The sequence below is a fragment of the Notechis scutatus genome, chromosome 3 (genome assembly GCF_049901735.1).
Source record: "Notechis scutatus isolate UNSWTSFEM ecotype Mainland chromosome 3, rNotScu1.2, whole genome shotgun sequence".
NCBI lineage: Eukaryota > Metazoa > Chordata > Lepidosauria > Squamata > Elapidae > Notechis > Notechis scutatus.
In genome coordinates, this window is record NC_142011.1 from 83,474,151 (window position 1) to 83,496,496 (window position 22,346).

The 22,346-nt window shown below is 39.1% G+C and overlaps 1 protein-coding gene across 1 annotated transcript in view; it reads left to right on the top strand.

Moving 5' to 3' along the window:
• The first annotated feature begins 757 nt into the window (after nucleotides 1-757).
• LOC113416342 (bromodomain-containing protein 3) overlaps nucleotides 758-22,346 on the top strand; it is a 58,590-nt gene continuing 37,001 nt past the window's right edge. The window contains exon 1 of the mRNA XM_087959983.1: nucleotides 758-990. Within this exon, the coding sequence (XP_087816109.1) occupies nucleotides 758-990 (233 nt within the window). The remainder of the gene's footprint in view (nucleotides 991-22,346) is intronic.

A 22,346-nucleotide genomic window follows, 5' to 3' on the forward strand; every position in this document is an offset into this window, starting at 1 on the left:
CTTTATATCCCTCTGGCTGCAAGTAATCCTTCCTGGAATTAGATCTTGGATTGTACAGCAATGCTTTTTCCAATTCCTGATCCAGGACAGGAAAAATGGATTATTCTACTAATACGTGCTAGAGAAGAGGTGGGGAACCTGTGACCCTCCAGATGCTGCTGAATTATTTACTCTTAGTATCTCTTATCATCACCTGGAAGAGCTTGGATTTGTAACTCAACAATACCCAGAGAGCCTTTTGCAATTCCGTGCAACCTATTGTTTTCCAAGCGATATTTTCATCTCCTTGATGCTGCAATAGTCATAAGTGTGAAAAACTGACGTAAGTCACTTTTTTTCAGTACCATTCTAACTTTGAACAGTCACTAAATGAATTGTTGTAAGTTGAGGACTACTTTTGTGAATTGAAGTGGAATACAAGGAAGCGTCTCCAGAGTCGTGTTGTGGCAAGATGAGTAGCAAATAAATTTTATAAATACATACCATGTTTCTCCAAAAATAAGACCTGGTTGGGGGATGTCTTACCCGCTTACCTTAGGACCACCATAGCCATGCCTCCCCTATCTTGACTCCTGTTGCGCCACCGCCCAACTTCTGCAGCCGCTTGTGGCCACTCGTGGCCAGATGTTACCTGGTGCATTGTGCCAGTGCCTCCACTTGCAGTGAGCCTCATGGGTCATAGCGCCAGTTCCTCTACTCGTAGCAGGATGCTGTGTGGCATGTCATGCCAGTGCTGTCGTTTTGGGCAGGAGGCCGCATGGGTGTGTTGCACCATTGTGTGTGTGAGCGGCCTGCTGTAAGTAGTGACATCAGCGCAACAAGCCACGTGGCTGCCTGGCACGAGCGGCAACACTGGCATGACACACCACATGGTGTCCTGCTGCAAGCAGCAGTAACAGCACAATGTGCCACGTGGCATCCAGCAGCAGAAGTTGGGCAACGGTGCAACAGTTTTCAGAGCATGGGAGGCCTGGCTGCAGCAGTCCTAAGGTAAGTGGGCATGGGGCACATGGGGGAAGATTCACCCCCACCCTCGCCCTAGCTTGATTTTTACACATGCACCTCACCCCACCTCATACAACCAGACTAGGGCTTAACTAGGGCTTATTTTGGGAGTAGGGCTTATATTAGGCACAAATATTAAAATCAAGCTAGAGCTTATTTTCTGGATAGATCTTATTTTCAGGGAAACACAGTACATGCCTACACAGTACATACCTATGAGAAAGAGAGAGATAAACTGGATTACCCAGATCTGGGTGCAAATAGCAGATTGACCAGTAGATAGCAACAAATATATTAGAGTCCATCAACTCTTTGCTACCATCTAATGATTGCCTATTGGTTGACAAGTGTGGTTTATTTTGGCCATGAGTTTTCCATTGCTGTGTAGCATTTTGGAAGCTCCAGCTCTACAAACACATACACATGCACACGTCTTTCTTGCAAAGTTTAAACTAAATATATTCCCCTGCATCATCCACTTAGGGAAAATGTCTGGGAAACAGAACTGTGCATAGCATTCCAAACCTGCTCTCTGATCACTCCAAACCCCACCCAGCTTGGGTTGAATTTGAATCAGATATTGTACACATTTGTTATGCTTTTTTTAAAAAAAAGTTATAAACAACTAAAATTGGCAACAGCCTGGGCCCTTTCCAATTCTCTCTAAAAGATATATATTTATCCACAGGGTGGGTCTGTCCCCTGGAACTGGCTGCACCACTTCCATCCAATGACTTCAAATGCAATTTGTTTCTATCTAAAACTCTATGCACAAAAGGTTAAAAGTTCTGCCGTGCTGATTAATGCCTTATGTTGTATATTTATTTTTCCAGAAATCTATGCAAATTCATCATCCTGGGGATTGTGACTTCCTCTTCTTGCAAGCGGATTATTAACTCTAAAAGGGTATTATTAAAAAAAATATCATTGCAGCTTTTGCTATTATTTGCAGAAACTCCTGGGAATCATAACTCAACTATATACAGTATTTAATAGTATACACTTGAATGCCTGATGGTAGACATCAACATGTTTAGAATACTGTGTAGGTTCTTGAGATCTTAGATGGATGGATGGATGGATGGATGGATGGATAGATAGATAGATAGATAGATAGATAGATAGATAGATAGATAGATAGATAGATAGATAGATGATAGATAGATAGATAGATAGATAGATAAACAAAAAATGGTGCAAGGCCTGAGGGACAAAACATATCAGGAGAGATGGAGGAATTGAATATGTAGAGCCTGGAGGACAGAAGGTAAAGTGGGGAGAAAAGATAGAAACCTTTACTTATATGAAGGATGTAAATGATAGTTCTTAAAGGCAGTATTTTCAATATAAAGCCACAATCAAGAACTAACATCACACTAACAGAGAGAAGTTCAAAAATAATGTTAGAAAATATCATTTCACCAAAAGAGAAGCAGAAGCTTGGAACCAACTTCCAGAAGAGGTAGTTGGTCAATTATCAGCAGCTAATTTTGAATGTGCTTCTGTCTATCATCCGACAGAAATCTATATACATAAAAGCAAAATACCACGCATCATCACAAAATCTCCAGAATCGTAAAGCCTACAAACTTGAAATTTGGCATGTATGTTCCTCTTGGCTTCTAGATGCTCACTAAGAAAGGATTTTTCGAAATGACCATCAGAGCATTAGTATTTCGTATATTATTATTAACACGCTCTGATGCTAAGGAGCTCTACTACTCCTCCCCACCTGAAAATAAATCTGTCCCAAATGCAAAACCCAAGTAGAGGAGAGGATTTTCAGTTTCAGTTTTAGTTTCACAGCAGCAAGCAGCTTTAGTACAGAACAGTTGAGTTAAGCCACGTCCAGGCTCCTTGCTGTCTCCTTCTTGCTCACACAGCAAATACTGCTTCAGCTTCCAAACAGCCCTCAACTCTCTCACACACTGACAGCACACTAGCCAGATGAATACCGATGGATACTGGTAGGCAGAGGCAGAATCTTTTTCTCCTTATTTTCCTCTCCAAAAACTAAGCCCGATCACATAGTTTCATAGTGAAGCATGGATATCCGGCTAGTTTAAAATAAAGAAACAAAAAGAAAAGAAAAAGAAAGAAAGAAAAAAGAAAAGAAAAATAAACAAAAGACTCAAAGGGCAGATTCAATGGACCACTGAGTCTTTTTCTGCCATCAGTTTCCTGTTTCTACGTTACTCAGTTTGCTCATTTTACTCTGATTACAACTGGATAATATTTTAATTTTACAGGGACATTAAATTTCATTTGTTCCTTATGGCCCACTACGTAGAGAACATATAATATCTTTAGAAGTTCCAAAGTAGGGTTAGCTTGAGAAGTCACAAAACTACCCAAAAGAATATGACCAAGAAAATGGCAGAATGCAGAGAATGGAGCCCAACATTGCCATTTTAATGGAAGGCTTAAAGAAAAACATTAAAACATTGCTATGCATTTTGATTTAAACAGGGGTGGGATTCAAATTTTTTAACAACTGGTTCTGTGGGTGTGGCTTAGTTGGTGGGCGTGGCTTGGTGGTCATGTGACTGGGTGGACGTGGCTTGGTGGTCATGTTATTGGCCAACTCAATATCATTCACATTGAGGCACGCATCTCTTCTCCTGGCCTCTCATGACTGTGGGGATGCTGCAACAGTCGTAAGTGTGAAAAATGGTCATAAGTCACTTTTTTCAGTGCCATTGTAACTTTGAATGGTCACTCCACACAAGCAATGTACCAGCAAAGGAGTGGGAAAAAACTCCAGCAACGTTCCTGAAACAGGAAGTCTAGTCCTACCAAGTATACAGAGAGGCAGTTTCTGTAAGCAACACCAGAATTTATTTTTTATTTTATTTATTTTATTTTATTTGTCAATTGTTTACAAGATAATAAGTATAAGTGTATACATAGTTATGAATACATGAAATGGGTACATATAAGAAAAATAAAAGAAAAATAAAAGAAACAATAGGACAGGAATGGTAGGCACGTTGGTGCGCTTTTGCACGCCCCTTACAGACCTCTTAGGAAAGGGGTGAGGTCAATAGTAGACAGTCTAAGGTTAAAGTTTTTGGGGTTTGGGGAAGAAACTACAGAGTCGGGTAGAGTATTCCAGACATTGATCACTCTGTTGCTGAAGTCGTATTTCCTGCAATCAAGTTTGGTGCGGTTAACCTTGAGTTTGTATCTATTGTGTGCTCTTGTGTTGTTATGGTTGAAGCTGAAGTATTCATTGACAGGAAGGACATTGCAATGTATGATTTTATATACCATACTTAAATCAGACCAAAGACGGCGTAATTCAATGTTTTCTAGTTCTAGAATTTCAAGTCTGGTGGCATAAGGTATTCTACAACGAGTAGAAGAGTTTGGAGAACCTCTTCTTGTGAAATATTTCATTGGACAATGTATTTATATACCATACTTAAATCAGCGGCGTAATTCAATGTTTCTAGTTCTAAATTTCAATCTGGTGGCATGTGCGGTAGAAGAGTGGAGAACTCTTCTTGTGAAATATTCTGGACTTTCTCAATTGTGCTAATATCGTAATGTGGGTTCCAGACTGATGAGCTGTATTCGAGTATTGGTTTAGCAAATGTTTTGTATGCTCTAGTTAGTAGTGTGATATTACCAGAGAAAAAGCTACGTAGGATTAGGTTAACAACTCTTAATGTTTCCTTCCTGCTTACCTTACAGGATTAGGCCAATAATTTATTCTAAGAACTGGTTCTCCGAACCGCTTAGAATGTCAACAACTGGTTCTAGCAATAGGTGTGAACTGGTAGAAACCCACCCCTGGATTTAAACCATTCCTAAGGAATTAAAGGTTAATTTAGTCCTAAACAATTGTATTTTAGGCTATAATTCTTCATGCTCCCTTCCTCCCCATCTTTTAACTGTAAATTATTATTGTTGTTGTTTATCGTTTTGCCATTTTAATGTTTACTGGTTTTTAAATATTTGTAAGTCACCCAGAGTCACCTCCAGATGAACAGCACACAAATGTATAAAATAAAATAATAAAACAAAACAATTTTAAGCATCCTTTCTAGGAAGCATGACGTGTGGGACTTAGTTCTGAGTAGGAATTTAGAGAGTTGAAGTGTAAACTAGGAGTCCCATTTGATTAAGGGAGTTGATCATTAATGAGAGAGAAGCTGAATCAAAGTCAAAAGGAGATTCCAATTAAAATTTTCTGCTGGCCTTTCTTTCTCCAGGCACCACATAAGTAGTATCTTCTGATATTTTAATATATAACATTTAATGAAAAACTCAGTAATAAACTTAAAGGTCTGCAAAAAAATATCTTGCAATATAAAATATAATAATGGTAGAAACTGTAAATCATACAGTATGAACAATTACTAAAATTTAGAGCAGATATGACAATCTAATATCCTTGTGACCAGGAGTATTGGGGCATGGGGGAAGCACAAAAGATCAAGAAGGAAGCCATGCCTGTGAGGCAGAAGCTCTCAAAAAACAGAAATTTGGACTCCTAAAAAATATTTCGTTACATTAATACTGCATGCAAAAGATCATTTGATGAACATCAATATGGAAAACATAATTTAGAGCAGGAAGCAGTCTGTGATCTTATCTCCTGTCGCACTAATTCAGGAGCCTCTCTTCCAAAATTGTTTATCCGTCCTATTATGGAATGTCCTATTAAAAGAGCTGCTCTTTTTCATTAAGACAGAGTTTTTGTCCATATTTTTATTTATCAACAAACCGAAGGCTATATGAAAACAAAAAGATACAGGCCACCGGACGCATCTTATTTTGATTAACTTAAATGACACTGGGGGAAGTTGTAGTTCCAGAACAGCTGATGGGTCACATCATCTAGCAAATGCAACCACATGTCCAAAGCTGGAAGGCTTTCAGTAACATCTGGAAGGCTACAGGTCTTCTATCCCTAATCCAAATAATTTCCCCCCCTTTTTTTTCTTTTTGGAACTGCATCAAGCAAGATTGTATAAAGGCGTTGCAAAATATTGGGAGAGTTGATTCTGTTGAAAAATGAGATCTAGAAAAGGGCATGCAGAAAAAGGGCACATAAATTTGGTAATAATAAAAAAGAGTAAAAGATAGAAAGGCTGAGTTATTGAGAATGTTGCCATGTTTAAGTCTATATACAACAAAGATGTTATTTAGGATAAAGGTTGCTTGAAGTGACAGACTTTTACTTGATCACCCTTAGATTATCCAGAGTAAACGAGAAGTCAAAAGTGGATTTTTAGCCATCTTAATTGCCTTGAATGTATTGAGGTTTTAAAAAAAATGAGAAAAAAAAGATCAAAGGAGAAAGTAGGAAGGACCAACAAAAATTCAGAGACGAGGGCCTAGCCCTGTGATGAGCAAGCTCCATAAAGTAGTTCCTATTCCAGTGGTTACATTGGCAAGGATTAAATGTGAAGATTACTAGGTTTGCCTAAGGATTATTGGATCTGCTTTTTCAAGGAGGATGTTTACATAAGCACTTGAATGATCAGCATCTACACATTCCAAGTGGGGGGGGAGGGGAGAACCAGAAAAATAACAAGGAGAAGAAATAGCCATATGGAATAAGAGCAGAGAAAATCCATCCTAAAAAATAGTGGAATGTTTCTAGAATTTCTGGGAATTCTTCATTAATCAAAATGACTAAACATTCAGAGGGAAATGGGAAGAAGAAAAGAATGGAACTGCAAATATTCTCCGCTGTATAAATATAAAATGAATATTATCAATTTACAGATATAAACACGGGTCACATCACATAATAATTGTGTCAGGTCGGTTTTCGTTAATCCAGAAAAACACTAAGGAAGATGTACAGATCATAATTCTACCCTCTGAAGCCATCACAAGAGTCTCATTAAGCAGAGGTTTATCAACTGGTGGGCCGTGGGCCGGATGCATCACATGCAGGCCACGCCCACCACAGCTCCATGAAGGGGGAAACCATTGGGAAACATCATGTGATGCAGCGAGTTTGACACCCGTGGATTAGAGTCTCGAAATAAAGCTATAGAACTCAAGGAAACTTTGCCCCAACTATACACTCACTCTTATGCCCAGATTTGTTTTTCACTATAAGAAACCCCTTCAGCCTACTGTTACCATAATATGGACTTAACACCAAATAATCATAAAAACACACCCAAACTTTCTCTACTGTTAACTTGTTCTCGACTGTTATATTCAGCCACAGACCACAAGAAAGTCTAATTTATATCTAATATCCCCTAAATTCCAATAGAAATATTTTAAATCAAAAGATAGCCTAGCAAGTAGTCTCTATTGTGTCATGAAGATATGACAGCCACTAATCATAAAAATTCTCCTCAGAGCAAACTCTGCTATTAAACTTAATCATAGACCTTAAGGAAGTCAGTGCATTTAGCCTTCAGTTATGCATTTCTATGGGCAGAGCTTTGAAGTTAGGGATAGGGTTATCTCTCCTTGATCTGTATGGTAAAATGTAATCATACCAGAAAAAAATCTAAGTACTTAATTACCTGAGCAAACTTCGGACTCAGTTATATTTGGGGATGTATAATTTGATTGGCTTTCTGTTGAAGTTGAACTTTTAGGTGAGTTTTTATGATTGATTGATTATGTGCCAGCAAATCAGTTTCGATTCTTAGTGAATACATAGGCAGATTTTTTTGTGTGATGGTCTGTCCCTAACGTGGTCCTTTTGGTGTTCCAGTAGTGCCAGATCTTTGTCCATTTTGAGTAAGCTCTCTTGAATGGAATGGAATGGAATGGACTAGACTAGACTAGACTAGACTAGAATAGAATAGAATAGAATAGAATAGAATAGAATAGAATAGAATAGAATAGAATAGAATAGAATAGAATAGAATAGAATAGAATTCTTTATTGGCCAGGTGTAATTGGACACACAAGGAATTTATCTTGGTGCAAATACTCTCAGAGAACATAAAAGAAAAGATACATTCATCAAGAGTCAAGAATCATAAGGTACAACACTTAATGATAGTCATAGGGTACAATAAGCAATCAAATCATACTAGGAAACAGACTCCCACATCTGCCACACATTTTATATGGGATAAGAGTAGCAGAAAGACCTATGTTTATAGAACCAACAGATATGCTGATTTTGCTTGGAATGCAGATAAAGCTCTGGAGTATTTTTATGGGGGAAAATAAAAGTATAACTGAAACCCAGATATGCTTTGTCTATTTGTTTTAACTTTGGCATTTCCAGAACTACATATTCAGCTCTTTTTATTAGACTTTTCTATGTTCCATTTCTAGTTTTAGAAGCACAAGTTTCTTTTACTGTCCAAACCAAACTCATATGTTCCAAACATTTGTATTTTGTTATATGTGCTGCTGTGTTGGGTGTTTTTTTAAATTTATTTTTAATCCATAATCATGTGAGTTTCTTAAAGTAGCAGAAAGGAGATGGGGAAGAATCATTTAACTTATACTTCTTTTTCCATATGTAAGTTACACATGTGGTGAACATCTGTATAAGCTATAAACTGATCTTTCTATACTGCATGTGCACTGTGGTATACAGGTTCACAACTGTATATTAAATAACATCTAAAGTAAAAGAAATCATGCCTCTATATCAAAAACACAAGAGAGTTAGAGTAAATATTAACATTTGGTAAATAAAACCACAGGACATAGTTTTGGTTGATCAAAAATATAGCACAGATAAAGAATTAAGTTACTTAACCATTTGATCTGAAATGTAACATTACTAATCCTAACAGTGGAAAATGAAATGTGTTGTTAAAAATAAATTTTTATCAACGAATCTGGGATTTATCAAGGAATCTGGTTCCACTGCAAAAACAAAGCCAAGTCTGAAGAAAAAGTGGGATGCTTTTAAGCACTTGGTATCTTAATAAAAGATTCTGAATGAACAGGGTATCCTGGCACCTACCATCCATGATCCTTTCTCTTCAGGAAAAAATAATGCTGCAGGCAATTTTTGAAAATGAAGATCAGAGCTTAGGGCTGCAAAAATCCTGATGGCTACTAGATGAAAGCAAAGAGAGTTTTTGTAACTCTTTGTGGTGTATCTGGCATTTCTCTGACATTTTACAGCCCAGATCTAGTAGTCCTAGTAAAGCAGGGAGAGTGGGAGAAGCATCTTTCCAAACTGACACACACTCTTTGGTAGAAGCAAATCTGAAACACACATTTAATTTAGAAAACCTAGCTAAAGTGTAGAATAAGTAGAGTAGAAAAGTACATTCAAAAGGGAATGTAACAAGATTTCCAGATGGGTTGGAAAACTTGTGGTCCTAGATATATTAATGAACTTCAACTCAGCATCTTCCTTATTAGCCCTGCCTATTGGGGAGCAATAGTTCTGCAAATCTCACCAAAAACAAGTATCCTAAGCACAAACAATCATGTTAGGAAACCAGGGTCTTCATTTAAAAAAATAAGCTGTCATGAGCCATTGCATTGAATTTACTTGGATAAATAGTCAGTAGACTATTCAAACCATTAATGATCCAGTGCAACCACAGCAGGAAGTGAAGACACAAACATCTCTTCCACTGACTAGCTTTTAATGACAAATTTAAGATAGACTCTGACTTTAATGGTGTTCACAGCCACTTCTTGTATGCAAATCCCAACTCCCTTCTTTGATGGTGGAAATCACATTGCTATTGTTACTGCTCAACAGATGGAGAGTATTGAGGTACTGAATATGTATCTAGTCCAGGGCTGTCAAACTCTCAGCCCATGGGCCAGATGTGTCACATTCTGGCCACGCTCACACCCAGTTTAGTGAAGGGGGACAGTCACGATACGTCACGTGACGCCATGATGACCCAAGTTTGACACCTCTGATCTAATGTATCATGAGTTCTACAACTACAGAACCAAGTCTTTCTTCAGGTTTTAAATTAGAATAAGGAGAGTAGGAAGGCTTTTTCAGCAGCAAAAAACTTGCACTGTATTCCTTTATGTTCCAGTACTTTTACAATGCCTGTTGGCGAAAGCTCTAACCCAACAACTAGAATGGAATCTGAGGCATTTCCATTCTAGCAGAACTTGTTCAGAAAAGGTCACATTAAAGCTGTCCAATGTCCCATTTTCCACCACCCTCCTCAAAATAGCCTGAATTGCTTTTATGTTATTAAGAACAGCTTGGTTTGCAGAAGTGAATGGTATTTTCCTCATTAAAGACCTGCTAATGAACAAAAAGCCATTTTAAAGAATAGGAATAACTTGATTATTGAGTTGGGTGGTGTATGCAGATAGTCCTCAACGTATGACCACAACTGAGCCCACAATTTGTGTTGTTAAGTGAGAAATTTGTTAAGTGAGTTTTGCCCCATTTTCTTGCCACATTTATCACTGCAGTTGTTAAATTAGTAACATGGTTAATTATGTCAAGTCTCGTATAAAGAAAACTTATATAAAATGGTTCATCGCTGGCAACTACCTCCTGCGAGACTGGCTAAGATGTTCCCCAACCTACCACCCAACTGTTGGAAATGTAACTACGCACAAGGAACATATTTTCACATGTGGTGGACTTGCCCATGTGCTCAGAAGTTTTGGAGAAATATTAGAAATTGGATTTTAAATATAACAAAACAAAATTTAAAACTTAAACCCGAAACCTTTCTGCTAAGCATGATAGTTTTAAACATGGAGAAAAAATATCAATATTTAATTTTGCACATCATAACTACGGCCAGAATAACCTACGCACAAAACTGGAAACTGTCTTCCATTCCTTCAGAGGATATGGTAATTAAAAAAAATACATGAATGTGCTGAGATGGATAGCCTAACCAAACTGTTAAAAAATAAACAAGATAGTGACTATTATGAAATATGGAACATTTGGTATGATTGGTTAAAGAAAAGGTAATATTTGATATTTGGATAAGTTATGGAAATGACAGAAGACGTGCATTTAATCATAAACTATATAGAGAAATTAAAACATTAAAAGTACGAAGGAGTTATTGTAACAAGGCAGATCACGTCAATGATAAAGATAAAGAAAAAAAAATTAACCATTGCTCAATATACGCTGTAAAATGTGTGTGTGTGTGTGTGTGTGTGTGTGTGTGTGTGTGTGTGTATGTGATTTTTGGTTATTGGGTTTTCTCCGCGTAAAATTGGAAGTATTTTGGTGACGTTTCGATGAAATCTCATTCGTCATCTTCAGGCTTGTGTCTTCGGCTTTGTGCTTCTTGGAGTAATGTGAGCTTGCAGCTGTTTTTCTTTTAACTGCCAGTGGGAGTTTTTTTTTTTCTTTAAAAGAAAAAACAGCTGTAAGCTCACATTACTCCAAGAAGCACAAAGCCGAAGACACAAGCCTGAAGATGATGAATGAGATTTCGTCGAAACGTCGCCAAAATACTTCCAATTTTACGCAGGAGAAAACCCGAATAACCAAAGATCCACATACAAATACCCACGAAAAGCTCAGAAAACAAACAAATACATACATACATACATACATACATACATACATACATACATACATACATATATTTGTCTGTTTTAAATGTATGTCAAATAAAGGTTTTTTCTATAATAAAAAAAATAGTAACATGGTTAATTAGTGAATCTGGTTTCCCTGTTGACTTTGCTTGTCAGAAGGTCACAAAAGGGATCACATGACTCACTGTTATAAATGTGAGTCAGTTGTCAAGCATCCAAATGTAAATCATGTGACCATGGGGCTGCTGCAGCAGTCATAAGTGTGAAAAATGGTCGTAAGTCACTTTTTTCAATGACGTTGTAAATTTGAATATTCACTAAATGAACTGTTGTAAGCTGAGGACTACCTATAGTTGTCTTTTTAGCAAAACAGTAGTAATATAGACCAGTTGATCATCACTGGTGTTAGGGTTAAGTCACCGTTTATCTCTATTGTCGGCCCACTTTAGTAATGAAGTCAGACTTTACATCTAAGTCGCCAATGGTATAAAACAGTGTTTCTCAACCTTGATAACTTTAAGATGTGTAGACTTCTACTCTCAGAATTCTCTAGCCAGCAAGTTGGTGTAGTCCACACATCTTAAACTGGCCACGGTTGAGGAACACTGGAATACAATACTTCTATTCCACATGGAATGAAATACAGATTGTAAAAACATTTCAGGAACACCAGTTTTCTTCCACGTACATTTTCCGTAGAAAGACTAACAAAAACCAGTTGTAAACCGATGCACAAAATTTATCAACTTTGTCTTTAGCCTTGGATACATCTGGTGACTTTAAGCCAGTTTGTCTCATCTGGCTTTGAATACAAAAATAAAAAGCAGCACATGAACTTTTTGTCTTCTTGCCTAAATAACAGAGAAAGGGGTTAGGTCCCTGATTCAATTGTTAGTATTTTGGTTTGAATTCCTGGAGGACTGGTGCCAGTTATTATATTTGGCAAATGTAGGAACCAACATTCTTATATGGTACAATCTATTTCCTCAGCTTTACAGAGAAAAAATCTCTGTGTAGCAGGATATTATTCTTATATTAATCACAAACTCCAGCTACCGTGTTTCTCCAACAATACGGCCCCCACCAACAGGAAGTTCCAGCATGATTTCTAGGCATGAGGTGAAATTAAACCCCACCCCCAAAATTTAGGCCTACTTAAACCATGCATTTCCCCACCATTTCTCACATCGTTCGTTAGAACTACACGAGGTGAAGAGAAATGGGAAGGGAAGGGGGGGAGAAAACTTGCCTTTAGGAAAAACTTGCCATGCAGGTAGCCTAGGCTAGAATACCCTGATCTACTACTGATAGAACATCGGCCGATAGAAGCTCCCCGAAGGCAGAGTCACCAGCTGCTTCTATCGGCCGGTAGAAGCGACCTCGGGGTGAGTGCCCATGCGCACTCCCTTCACCACAAGGCCGTTTCTATCGACCAATGGAAGCTCCCCAAAGGCAGAGTCACCAGCTGTTTCTGTCGGTCGGTAGAAGCAGCCTCGGGGTGAGCGCCCACGCGCACTCCCCTTGCCACAAGGCCGTTTCTATCGACCAATGGAAGCTCCCCAAAGGCAGAGTCACCAGCTGCTTCTGTCAGTCAGTAGAAGCAGCCTCGGGGTGAGCGCCCATGCGCACTCCCCTTGCCACAAAGCTGTTTCTATTGGCCGATGGAAGCTCCTCAAAGGCAGAGTCACCAGCTGCTTCGGGGCGAGGTGTGGCTATGCATCAGGTTCCTAACTGCAAACTCAATCGCGTACATATGCTGTTGTCAGAGTAAATATCAGATGACCCCAAGATTACCACTGCATTTCTGCTTCCTGAGCCAGCCACTATTCTTCGTCCCCTCAGATAGCCCTATTTCCCCCCCACCCCCGATTTCCCACTGCAACCACTTGGATCGCAGGAGGGTCACTAAAGAAGCTGTTGTCTTCTCCTGTCCCGCTCTTTTAAAACCCTCTCCTGGGGACTCCATCCCAGCTCTAACCCTGCTTAGCTTCCAGCCTAGACAAGCCCCCCCCCAGGTGCGCTCTGGGAAGGGGGGCTCCCTGTCAGGAGCGCCCCGCAGGCAGCTACGCCTCACCCCGAAGTGGCTGGTGACTCTGCCTTTGGGGCGCTTCCATCGGCCGATAGAAACAGCTTTGTGTCAAGGGGAGTGCGCGTGAGCGCTCACCCCGAGGCTGCTTCTACCGACCGATAGAAGAAGCTGGTGACTCTGCCTTTGGGGAGCTTCCATCGGCTGATAGAAACGGCCTTGTGGAGAGGTGAGTGCACGTGGGTCGCTCTAGGTGGTGGTGCGCATGGAAGAAGAAATTAAGTCACCCCCGAAAAGACGTCCTAGCCATTTTTTCGGAGCTCAAAAAAAAAAAAAAGACCCGGCCTTATTTTATGAGAAGCACGGTATTAGGTACTTTTATTATTACTAATGCAGATACCTGAGATCAAATGTAAGCAATAGGTAAAATCTTAGCACTATGAAAGTCAAAGAATCTACTTAGTGCATAACATCTATGGCAATTCAGCATTACGTCTTCTGAAATATAGCTGCATTACACTACTCTGTGGTTCTCGTTTATTTAATCCATAGTTGATGGGTTGGAAAAAATATCAGATTTCCTCTGACAAAGGATTTGTTCTCTTAGCCAGCATTCAATTTATCAGAGGGAAAAGTATCTGTAAATAAGGATCAGCATTTATTCCAGTAGTTTTAACTTACAGTGATGCAGGTGGATTGAAGAAGCTTCTACTGAGACTGAAATAACTAATCAATAACCTTCATATTTTTTTCTGTCCCAAGGGGAAGATTATCCAGTTTGGTGCATATCTAAAATTGCTTGCAATAAGTTACATTAAAGCTCGTAGCTTAAGATCTTTCACCTGGTGTCGTCCTTCTTCTTTAGGTAGTATGAGTAGCTCCTAGTAGGCCTAGGAAGCTGAGGATGAGAACGATTGTCCTAAATGTTTGGAGGGCAGCAGGATGGGGAAGGCTGGCATGAAATAACCTTTTTTCATATGCTTGTCTGGGTATTAAGATGAGTGTGTTGGATTGGATCAGTGGTGGGATTCAAAAAGTTTTACTTCTGGTTCTGTGGGCATGGCTAGGTGGGCATGGCCATGTGGCTGGGTGGGCATGGCTTTTTTGCAGCACCTCCCCCCTGTTCTTTGGGGCCTTCTGGGCCCCAGGGAAGCCTCCTGGGCAAAGCAGTAAGACAGCAAGGGGAATCCCGGCACAGCTGATCTTAGGAACAGCTGGTTGTTGGGAGGGAAACACCATTAAGAAACACCATTAAGAAACACCATTAAGGAGTGACTGGGCAGGGAAGAACGCAGTCAGCGATGTCAGGCATGCGTGTGATGTTGCGCATGCATGATAAGGATTGACTGGGTTGGGGTGACCAGGTTGGTGTCATGGCCAGCCAGAAGTTACTACTGGTTTGGCGACCCACACCAAATCCTTGCTACCAGTTCGCCTGAACCGGTGCAAACCAGCTGAATTCCACCACTGGGTTGGATGTCTTCAGAGTTGCATCTTTCAGCATCCAAAAGCAATACTTGGGGACTGCCTCCCCTCTATTACCCCGACCTGGGCCATCAGGGAAGGGAGGCAGAGCATGTTATCGGTCCCGTCAATTAGGGATTAGCATATGGTGGGACCACAGAAAAGTACCTTCTTGATAGTATCCCCTTCTTTATGAAACTTCATTCCTCCCCAAGTATGGTTGGCTTCCACCCAGCTCCTTTGCCAAAAGACCCTAAAATGTGGCCTGGGGACCACAGATGGAAGTGGAGCTAAGCAAGGGGCTAATGCTAGGGGTGTCAAACTGGTGGCCCGTGGGCCAGAGGCATCACGTGGAGGCCATACCCACCCCAGCTCTGCAAAGGCAAAAAAACATCATGATACTTCACATGATGTCATGTGACGCAACTGAGTTTGGCACCTGTAAATTAATCTAATTGTATAGTTGCTGCCATGGAGGTGGGGTAGGTTTTTTTTAAAATTTGTTTTATTACATGATGGATTTACTTCAAATTTTTAAATGTTGTAAGTCACCTGGACTCACTTATGCATGAACTGGGTGACTATATACATTGGTTTAATAAATAAATACACACTTGAAGAAATACTAAAGCATTTTGGGACTCCAGCACATGAGGTCCAGTTGAACAAAGGTCTTGCAATAAGGAAAGGAGGGAAACTAAAGAAAAACAGAAGAACATCAAAAGTTGCCATAGACATTACATGATTTGCAATCTAGTCAGTCCTACAAAGCGGATATGTATCAGCTGTTTGAGCTCTCAGGAACAAGTCTTTCATATCACTTGCTGCCTGCATACTTAAACATGAGATACTTATTTTAAAATGAGAATAGAACCCAAAATCCAAAGCGCATACTTTATAAGTGTCCTTAGAAAGAAGGAAACAGACTAGACCAGAAGGAAATTCAGGACAAAATGTGAAAGGACAAGAAATCCATGGACCAAAGTCAGATTATTAATTAATTCCATTTTTTCAGGATTCCAACACAGCAGACAGGATGCATCAATGTGGTTGGATGGCAGTAAATATTTGAGTACATGGGTGGAGTTGGAAGTTGTATCAATTGTATCCAAATGAACACAGGAACAGCTTTATAATTAGTATATTAATATCAATCAATCAAAATGTATATTTCAAATTATATCGTTTGAGAAAAACATTCACTAGAACTTTTACCTGTTTTTTTTTCAAACTGGAGTATGGTGCTTTGCCCTGCCTGTATTTCTTTTATAACTATGAGAAACATGATCAGAAACAAGTAGAGTTTCTGATTTGTTTTGAGGCAACTACAGCCATTTTATTTATGAAGAAAAGATCAAGGGTGGGTGGGTGAGTGAAAGCTTGTAGGGCTTATATTCCAAAACTTTGCCCTATAAACATGAATCAACAATCTCAACCTTAACAACTTTAAGATATGTGGACTCCCAGAATTCCCTAGCCAGCATACTGGGCAATTCTGAGAACGTCATGCTGACTGGGAAATTCAACATCTCTACAAGTTGCCAAGGTTGAAAAACGCGTCCTTAAGCTAAAACATGGCTTGCTTGTTTAGTGAGTTGAATGAGTAATCAATTATGATTACCCAGAAAATTATGATTAAGCAAACCTTGACTTAGCATAATCAGGACATTCTCCATATACACAAGTTATTTTACATTATCACATTCTTTATTCCGCGCCAACTAAGAAATGGCAAGGTTGCAGGCAAGGTTTAAGCAGGAGATAATCACACAGCATTTGGATAACTGGAAAAAGAAAATAGCTCTAGACATATTTTGATTCTGATTTAGCAAAGCTGTGGAAGCAGCAGCAGGTCATGGACTTAAAGTAACAGACACAATTGCAAGGACAGAGAAACTGTGGAACTCTAGGAGGTGGTCAACTTTAGATGGAAAAATATTTTTTTAAAAAAAGAGGAGAGCTGATCTAACAATATATACGAAGGATCACAAGTTCTCTTCTAATTCTAACAAAGGCATTTTTCCAAATTTACACATCACATAACCTCGATGAGCCTCTTTGTCATTGAATGTATATATGTGTGTCTGTGTGAGTGAAAATGGTCAAAAGAAATGTGTCATTTTGTAACTATTATTTTGGATTGCTTTCAGCAAGGATCTTTAGAGAGAACCATCTTGTGCTGTCAGAAAACATTCACACACAGAAGGGTTGGAACTGTCAACATATTCAATCTGGTTATTCATTATTTCTGTACTTCTCACCGAGAAAAGTCAGCAGCTTTTCTTAATCTAGGACAGCATTTCTCAACCATGGCAACTTGAAAAAGTGTGAACTTTTAACTCCCAGAATTCCCCGGCTGGCTGGGAGATTCTGGGAGTTGAAGTCCAAATATCTTCAAGCTGCCATGGTTCAGAAACACTGACCTAGGAAATTCAGAACCACAAGACAAATGTCTTAGACCTGTGATTATGATAACCACAACAGTCATCCGTGGAGCTATCTCTGATTTGGGTCATAACACAAATACTAGTGACATCACAATTCAATATAACAACAGGGCATTTTCTCTCTGTGATCTCCTACAGAAGTCATGCAGATACAAACTTCAAAATTAAGGCGGTCTAAAGGTAAGAACAGAGTCCTGCATCCTTAGACCAAACATAGTTTTAAGAATCTATGTTAGCTGCTTAATATAAAGTTACCTGTGCAATTTCTAACCATTTCTCTGCAGTTGATATAGATCAGGGGTGTCAAACTCACGGCCCGCAGGCTGAATGCATCACATACTGGTCATGCCCACCCCCAGTTTAATGAAGGGGGGAAAGGTCATGATACATCATGTGACAATGACATGACGACACGAGTTTGACACCCCTGGTATACATTCTCACAGATATGCGCTGAGAATAAGATGTACTAATTATTAGACTTGAGAGGTTGTACACAATTTAATGGTCTAAAATTTCTAGCTTTACTCTATTAAGCTGTGTTTATTGATGATGCTAAGCCATCATCGGTTTGCCTCTAGCTTATTTCTTTATTACATTTATATATTGCTCATCTCTCTCTCCAAAACAATTCTGAGCAGCTTAAAGTATTTAAACTTTTGTGGGTTTAATCATAATCATAAACCATGGTCCAGCATAGTATAAATGCAGCAACTATGTCTTGTTCAGGAAACTGTAGTTTAGTGTGATGTGCAAATCCAGACTTAATGGCTTGAATAAGATTTGTTGTTATTGCATGTTTTGGAGAGTGAAGCTAACAAATCAGGATCTTAGATTATCCATATTAACATAATAACTAGGATATAACAGGTCCGTGGGCATCCATAAGAAGGAACAAAAGAATAATGACAAAATGTTTGTTGCAATGTTGTGATGCAAATTCTACATTTTTTTTTCTGCATCACAGCACTGAATGCAAGTACATGATGGGCAGAGTTTGTGTTATGACATCACAACCTAGGAGTTTTCTTTGCTTCATCAGGACTATGGCAGAAGATGGTTAGGTTAGTCCCCAATCTGCTTCAGTTAAAATTTCTCCTTCTTGCTTAAGACTTTAATTTAGAAACCCAACGATGCATCTAAAAACCACATAATTAACATATAATGAGAGTAATTTGGCCTTGACCAGAAAAAATAATTCAGGCCCACGTTGCCCATAAAAGAGATTTGCAAAGTGATGGTCAAGATGAAAGAAGATCTACCACACTCTTTAATTCATTCCAACCACAAGTCATCAGAAGATAAAATTAACTACAGATCAGGGGCAGAGAAGTATGAAATGAGGGGGGGGGGATCACAAAACAATTTGACCACAGGAAAGTTTCTGACATATTTTTCCAGCCTCAGAAACAAAGAAAACTACCTTTTTTATATTTCCACTGCTGCTGAGTGAAATAAATCTTCAACAAACATACTATGAGGTATTGTCAAAGAAAATATCACTGAAATAAATACTGTTCATACAATAACTCCCCAGGCATTTAATAATTCCCCAATTCTGTCACATTTTTAAATGTGTGATTTGATACCGATTTGAGAAAGGGCTCTGGGGCCTGCACCGAAAATGGAACATGTAATCCTGGTGTAGTTTTTCTCTCTTGGGCAACTGTAATATCTCTCAACCAGATGACGAGCACAAGGGTCATCATTAAAAAATGGAAACTTGACATCAAAGAATGAGGCAGAAACAATATTGGGCAGTTTTAAGAGCTGAATGGAAACAGAAAACCTCTGGAAGATAAATCATTCTCAATTTTATCCTTAAAAAGCTCTCTAATCCTACCACCTCTGCTCCAAAATTCAGTCTTGTATTTCTCCTCCTAGAGGAATTTTTTTTCATTTTCAAGCCATACTTGTGAGGAAGCAAAATAAATAAAAAAGGAATTGTTGATATCCTTTTCCCCATGATTTTTGATGACGTAATCTTGGATGCTGGGGGCACAAATTAGATATAACCGCAGATGATCCATGGGTCATTGTTATGAGAGATGGATTCAAAAGCTTGGTTTGCATTAAGGCAGCTTCCTTCACAGAAAAGTCAGCATGCATAATACGAGGGAACAGAATTATTGAACTGATCCATCTTGTATAAAAACATTACTAAGTTCTTACTTTTCCAGCCTTAAACTTGACCCTGAACTTGACAACTGTCACGCAGAATACTCTTTCTTCCAATGTTATTTTTGACTCCTCCAGTTTCTTTTACTCAAGTACTTAAGTGAAGTCAGAAAAAATTAGATTGAGGGAAAATTCTTGGCAGATACTTTCAACTGCAACTGTTGTCTTATTGAAGAGCCACATGTTGTCCTTGGCATGCTGACCTAGAACAGTTGCCCCAAAGATATCCGTTCTGAAGATGTTACAGGATCAGGCATGCCAAGGTTGGGCTTATTATTTTCTTTCTCCAATGAGCAGAGATCAATCATACACCAGCATGTCATCAACAAGAGAAAAATCTGTATATACCCCAAGGTGCTTCTACGGCTTTAAAAACAACACTAGTCACCTGGCTAAGAAGCAAGACTACACTGGAAGGATCTTGGCAATGAGCTGTGGCAGAGATGGAGAGGGGTGTCTGGCCCATAAAAATACGGGTTTCCCATATTTCTTCCACCCATTGACTAAGGGGCTTTCTCCGAATTGGGAAAGGAGTGCCAGTTCCCATGGAAGCCACCATAAAGTAGCATTTCTGAAAACATGGCCTAGCTCTCAACTTCAGTCAGTGAACTCTCAACTTTAGTCCTCAAGCAAATGTACTTCCGATTTGGTTTGACTATCAGCCTTCCTGGTTCCCGGAAAATGAGCATTGAGCCAACAACTCCATAAGGCAGGGGAAGCTGTTTTGATGATGATGATGATGATGCTGTTTTGGGCCTTGAGATAGCAATTGCTCAGATGTTTGCTATCAGCTCATAGAGTTGTTTTGGGGCCTTGAGATAGCAATTGCTCAGAGTTTTGCTAACCCTTGATCTCTTCTAATGGGATCTGATGGATATGGCTTATCCCCCGTTTCCAATTGTGTCATTAAACTGGTAGAGGAGAGCCCCTTTTTCCTTTGTCCATGTGGCTCAACATTTTTCTGAACAAGATAAACCTGTTTCTGTGTTTTAAAAACCATCCCTTTGGCTGCTATGAGGTATATTCCCCCAACATCTGGTGGTGGCTGCAGTTCTTGAGCTAAAAATGGCCTTATGTGTTCAATTCTACCTAAAGTATAGGTAGTCCTCAACTTACAACCACAATTAGGACTTCCATTGCTAAGTGAGGCAGTTAAGTGCGTAGTGCTCAGTTTAAAGACCTTTTTTTCTGTGGTTGTTAAATGAATCACTCTGGTTTTGAAATGAATCATGTGGTTCTTCAAGTAAATCCATTTTCCCTCATTCCTGCTTGTCAGAAGACAGCTGGGAAGGTTACAATTAAAGATCAAATGACCTCAGGATTGTGCAACTGTCATAAATACATGCTGGTTGCCCATTGTCCAAATTTTGACCACCTGACCATGGGGATGCTGTGATGGTCATAAGTGTGAAGATGGATTGTAAGTCAATTTTTCAGTGCCATTTTAAATTTAAATGGACTCTAATCAAATGGTTGTAATTTGAGGACTACCTGTGGCCTGGGTGTTTAGTTTGCAACCTAAGCACCTATCCACAAAATTGCTATTTGTACAAATGATTGAAAAACCAGATGAAATTGTAAGAAGAAGAAAACATATTTTCTAAGGAAAAAGCAAACAAATCAAGCACAATGTCTCCCTTACTCCTTGGACACAGTTAAAAAAAATTGAATGCTGTATTTATCCAAAAGTGTAACCGTTTGTTAATATGGTATCTCAGTAATAGACTTGATAAATGTGGTGCCTGCCTTCATTTGTTTTAATTAAAAGTGAAAATCGAGCATTCAAAATATCAGTGTTAAGTAAGCGATCTGAGCTATTAACCATGGTAAATCCAATCCTGCTTAACTTACTTTCCTAATAAGCAGGAAACTACGCTTCACATTTGTTCAATCTCTTGTAGCTTGACCCGATGTAGGCAAACAAGACTAATAAACAACAGTACTGTAGATAAAAAGCACCAAACGTATTTCATTAAACAGAAGTGCTCTTTATCTTTGCTCAACATCCCAACTGAAGTCAGCACTAATACGGAAATAAATTGTGTGGGCTAACTCAGTCTCTTCTCTGCACTGTCCATAAATGGCAATATTATCCATAAATATACAATATGGGGTATTGTACTTTTTCATCCCTAGAGACAGCAAAACATGAAAAATGTTGCATATGCTTTAAAATAGGCTTCATGTAGTGGAAGAAAATAATAAAACCAAGAAAAACGTTCCAAATGGAAAATCCCAGCCCTGCCTTGATATAATCAGCCCAAGTTTCACTGCACTATGTCAGTCCAATCATTGGTTCTCCCTTTACATGTATTACTTCATTAATGGTTTGTTAAATAAATCACAATAGGATAGGATAAGCCATCCTTTTAAGCTATAAAGCAGGTTTTGCTAATACTAGTGCATGGGTTCACACAACAGCCTGTGCCAGAAGGAAACCAACACCATTGGATCTTAGCACATTGAGTGACCCCAGCCAATGAGTGTGACAGCTTGGCAATGAACAAACACTTCTTGCCACTAAACAAAATCTGCGAAGGGAGTTTGTTAACCATACCGCTTTTCTAACAACTCACCATTCCATACCTGTGTTGTGGCTCACCAAAAACCTGGCTCGCCTAAAGCAATCAAATCATTCTGAAGAAACAACATAAACGTATTAAGCATGGAGACAACTACAGTATACTTTCATTCAAATCCTCAACTCATCTCTTGGTATTTATATTTAGAATATCCTGGCAATGGGTGTCTAGCACCAGGTACTGACAAACAGA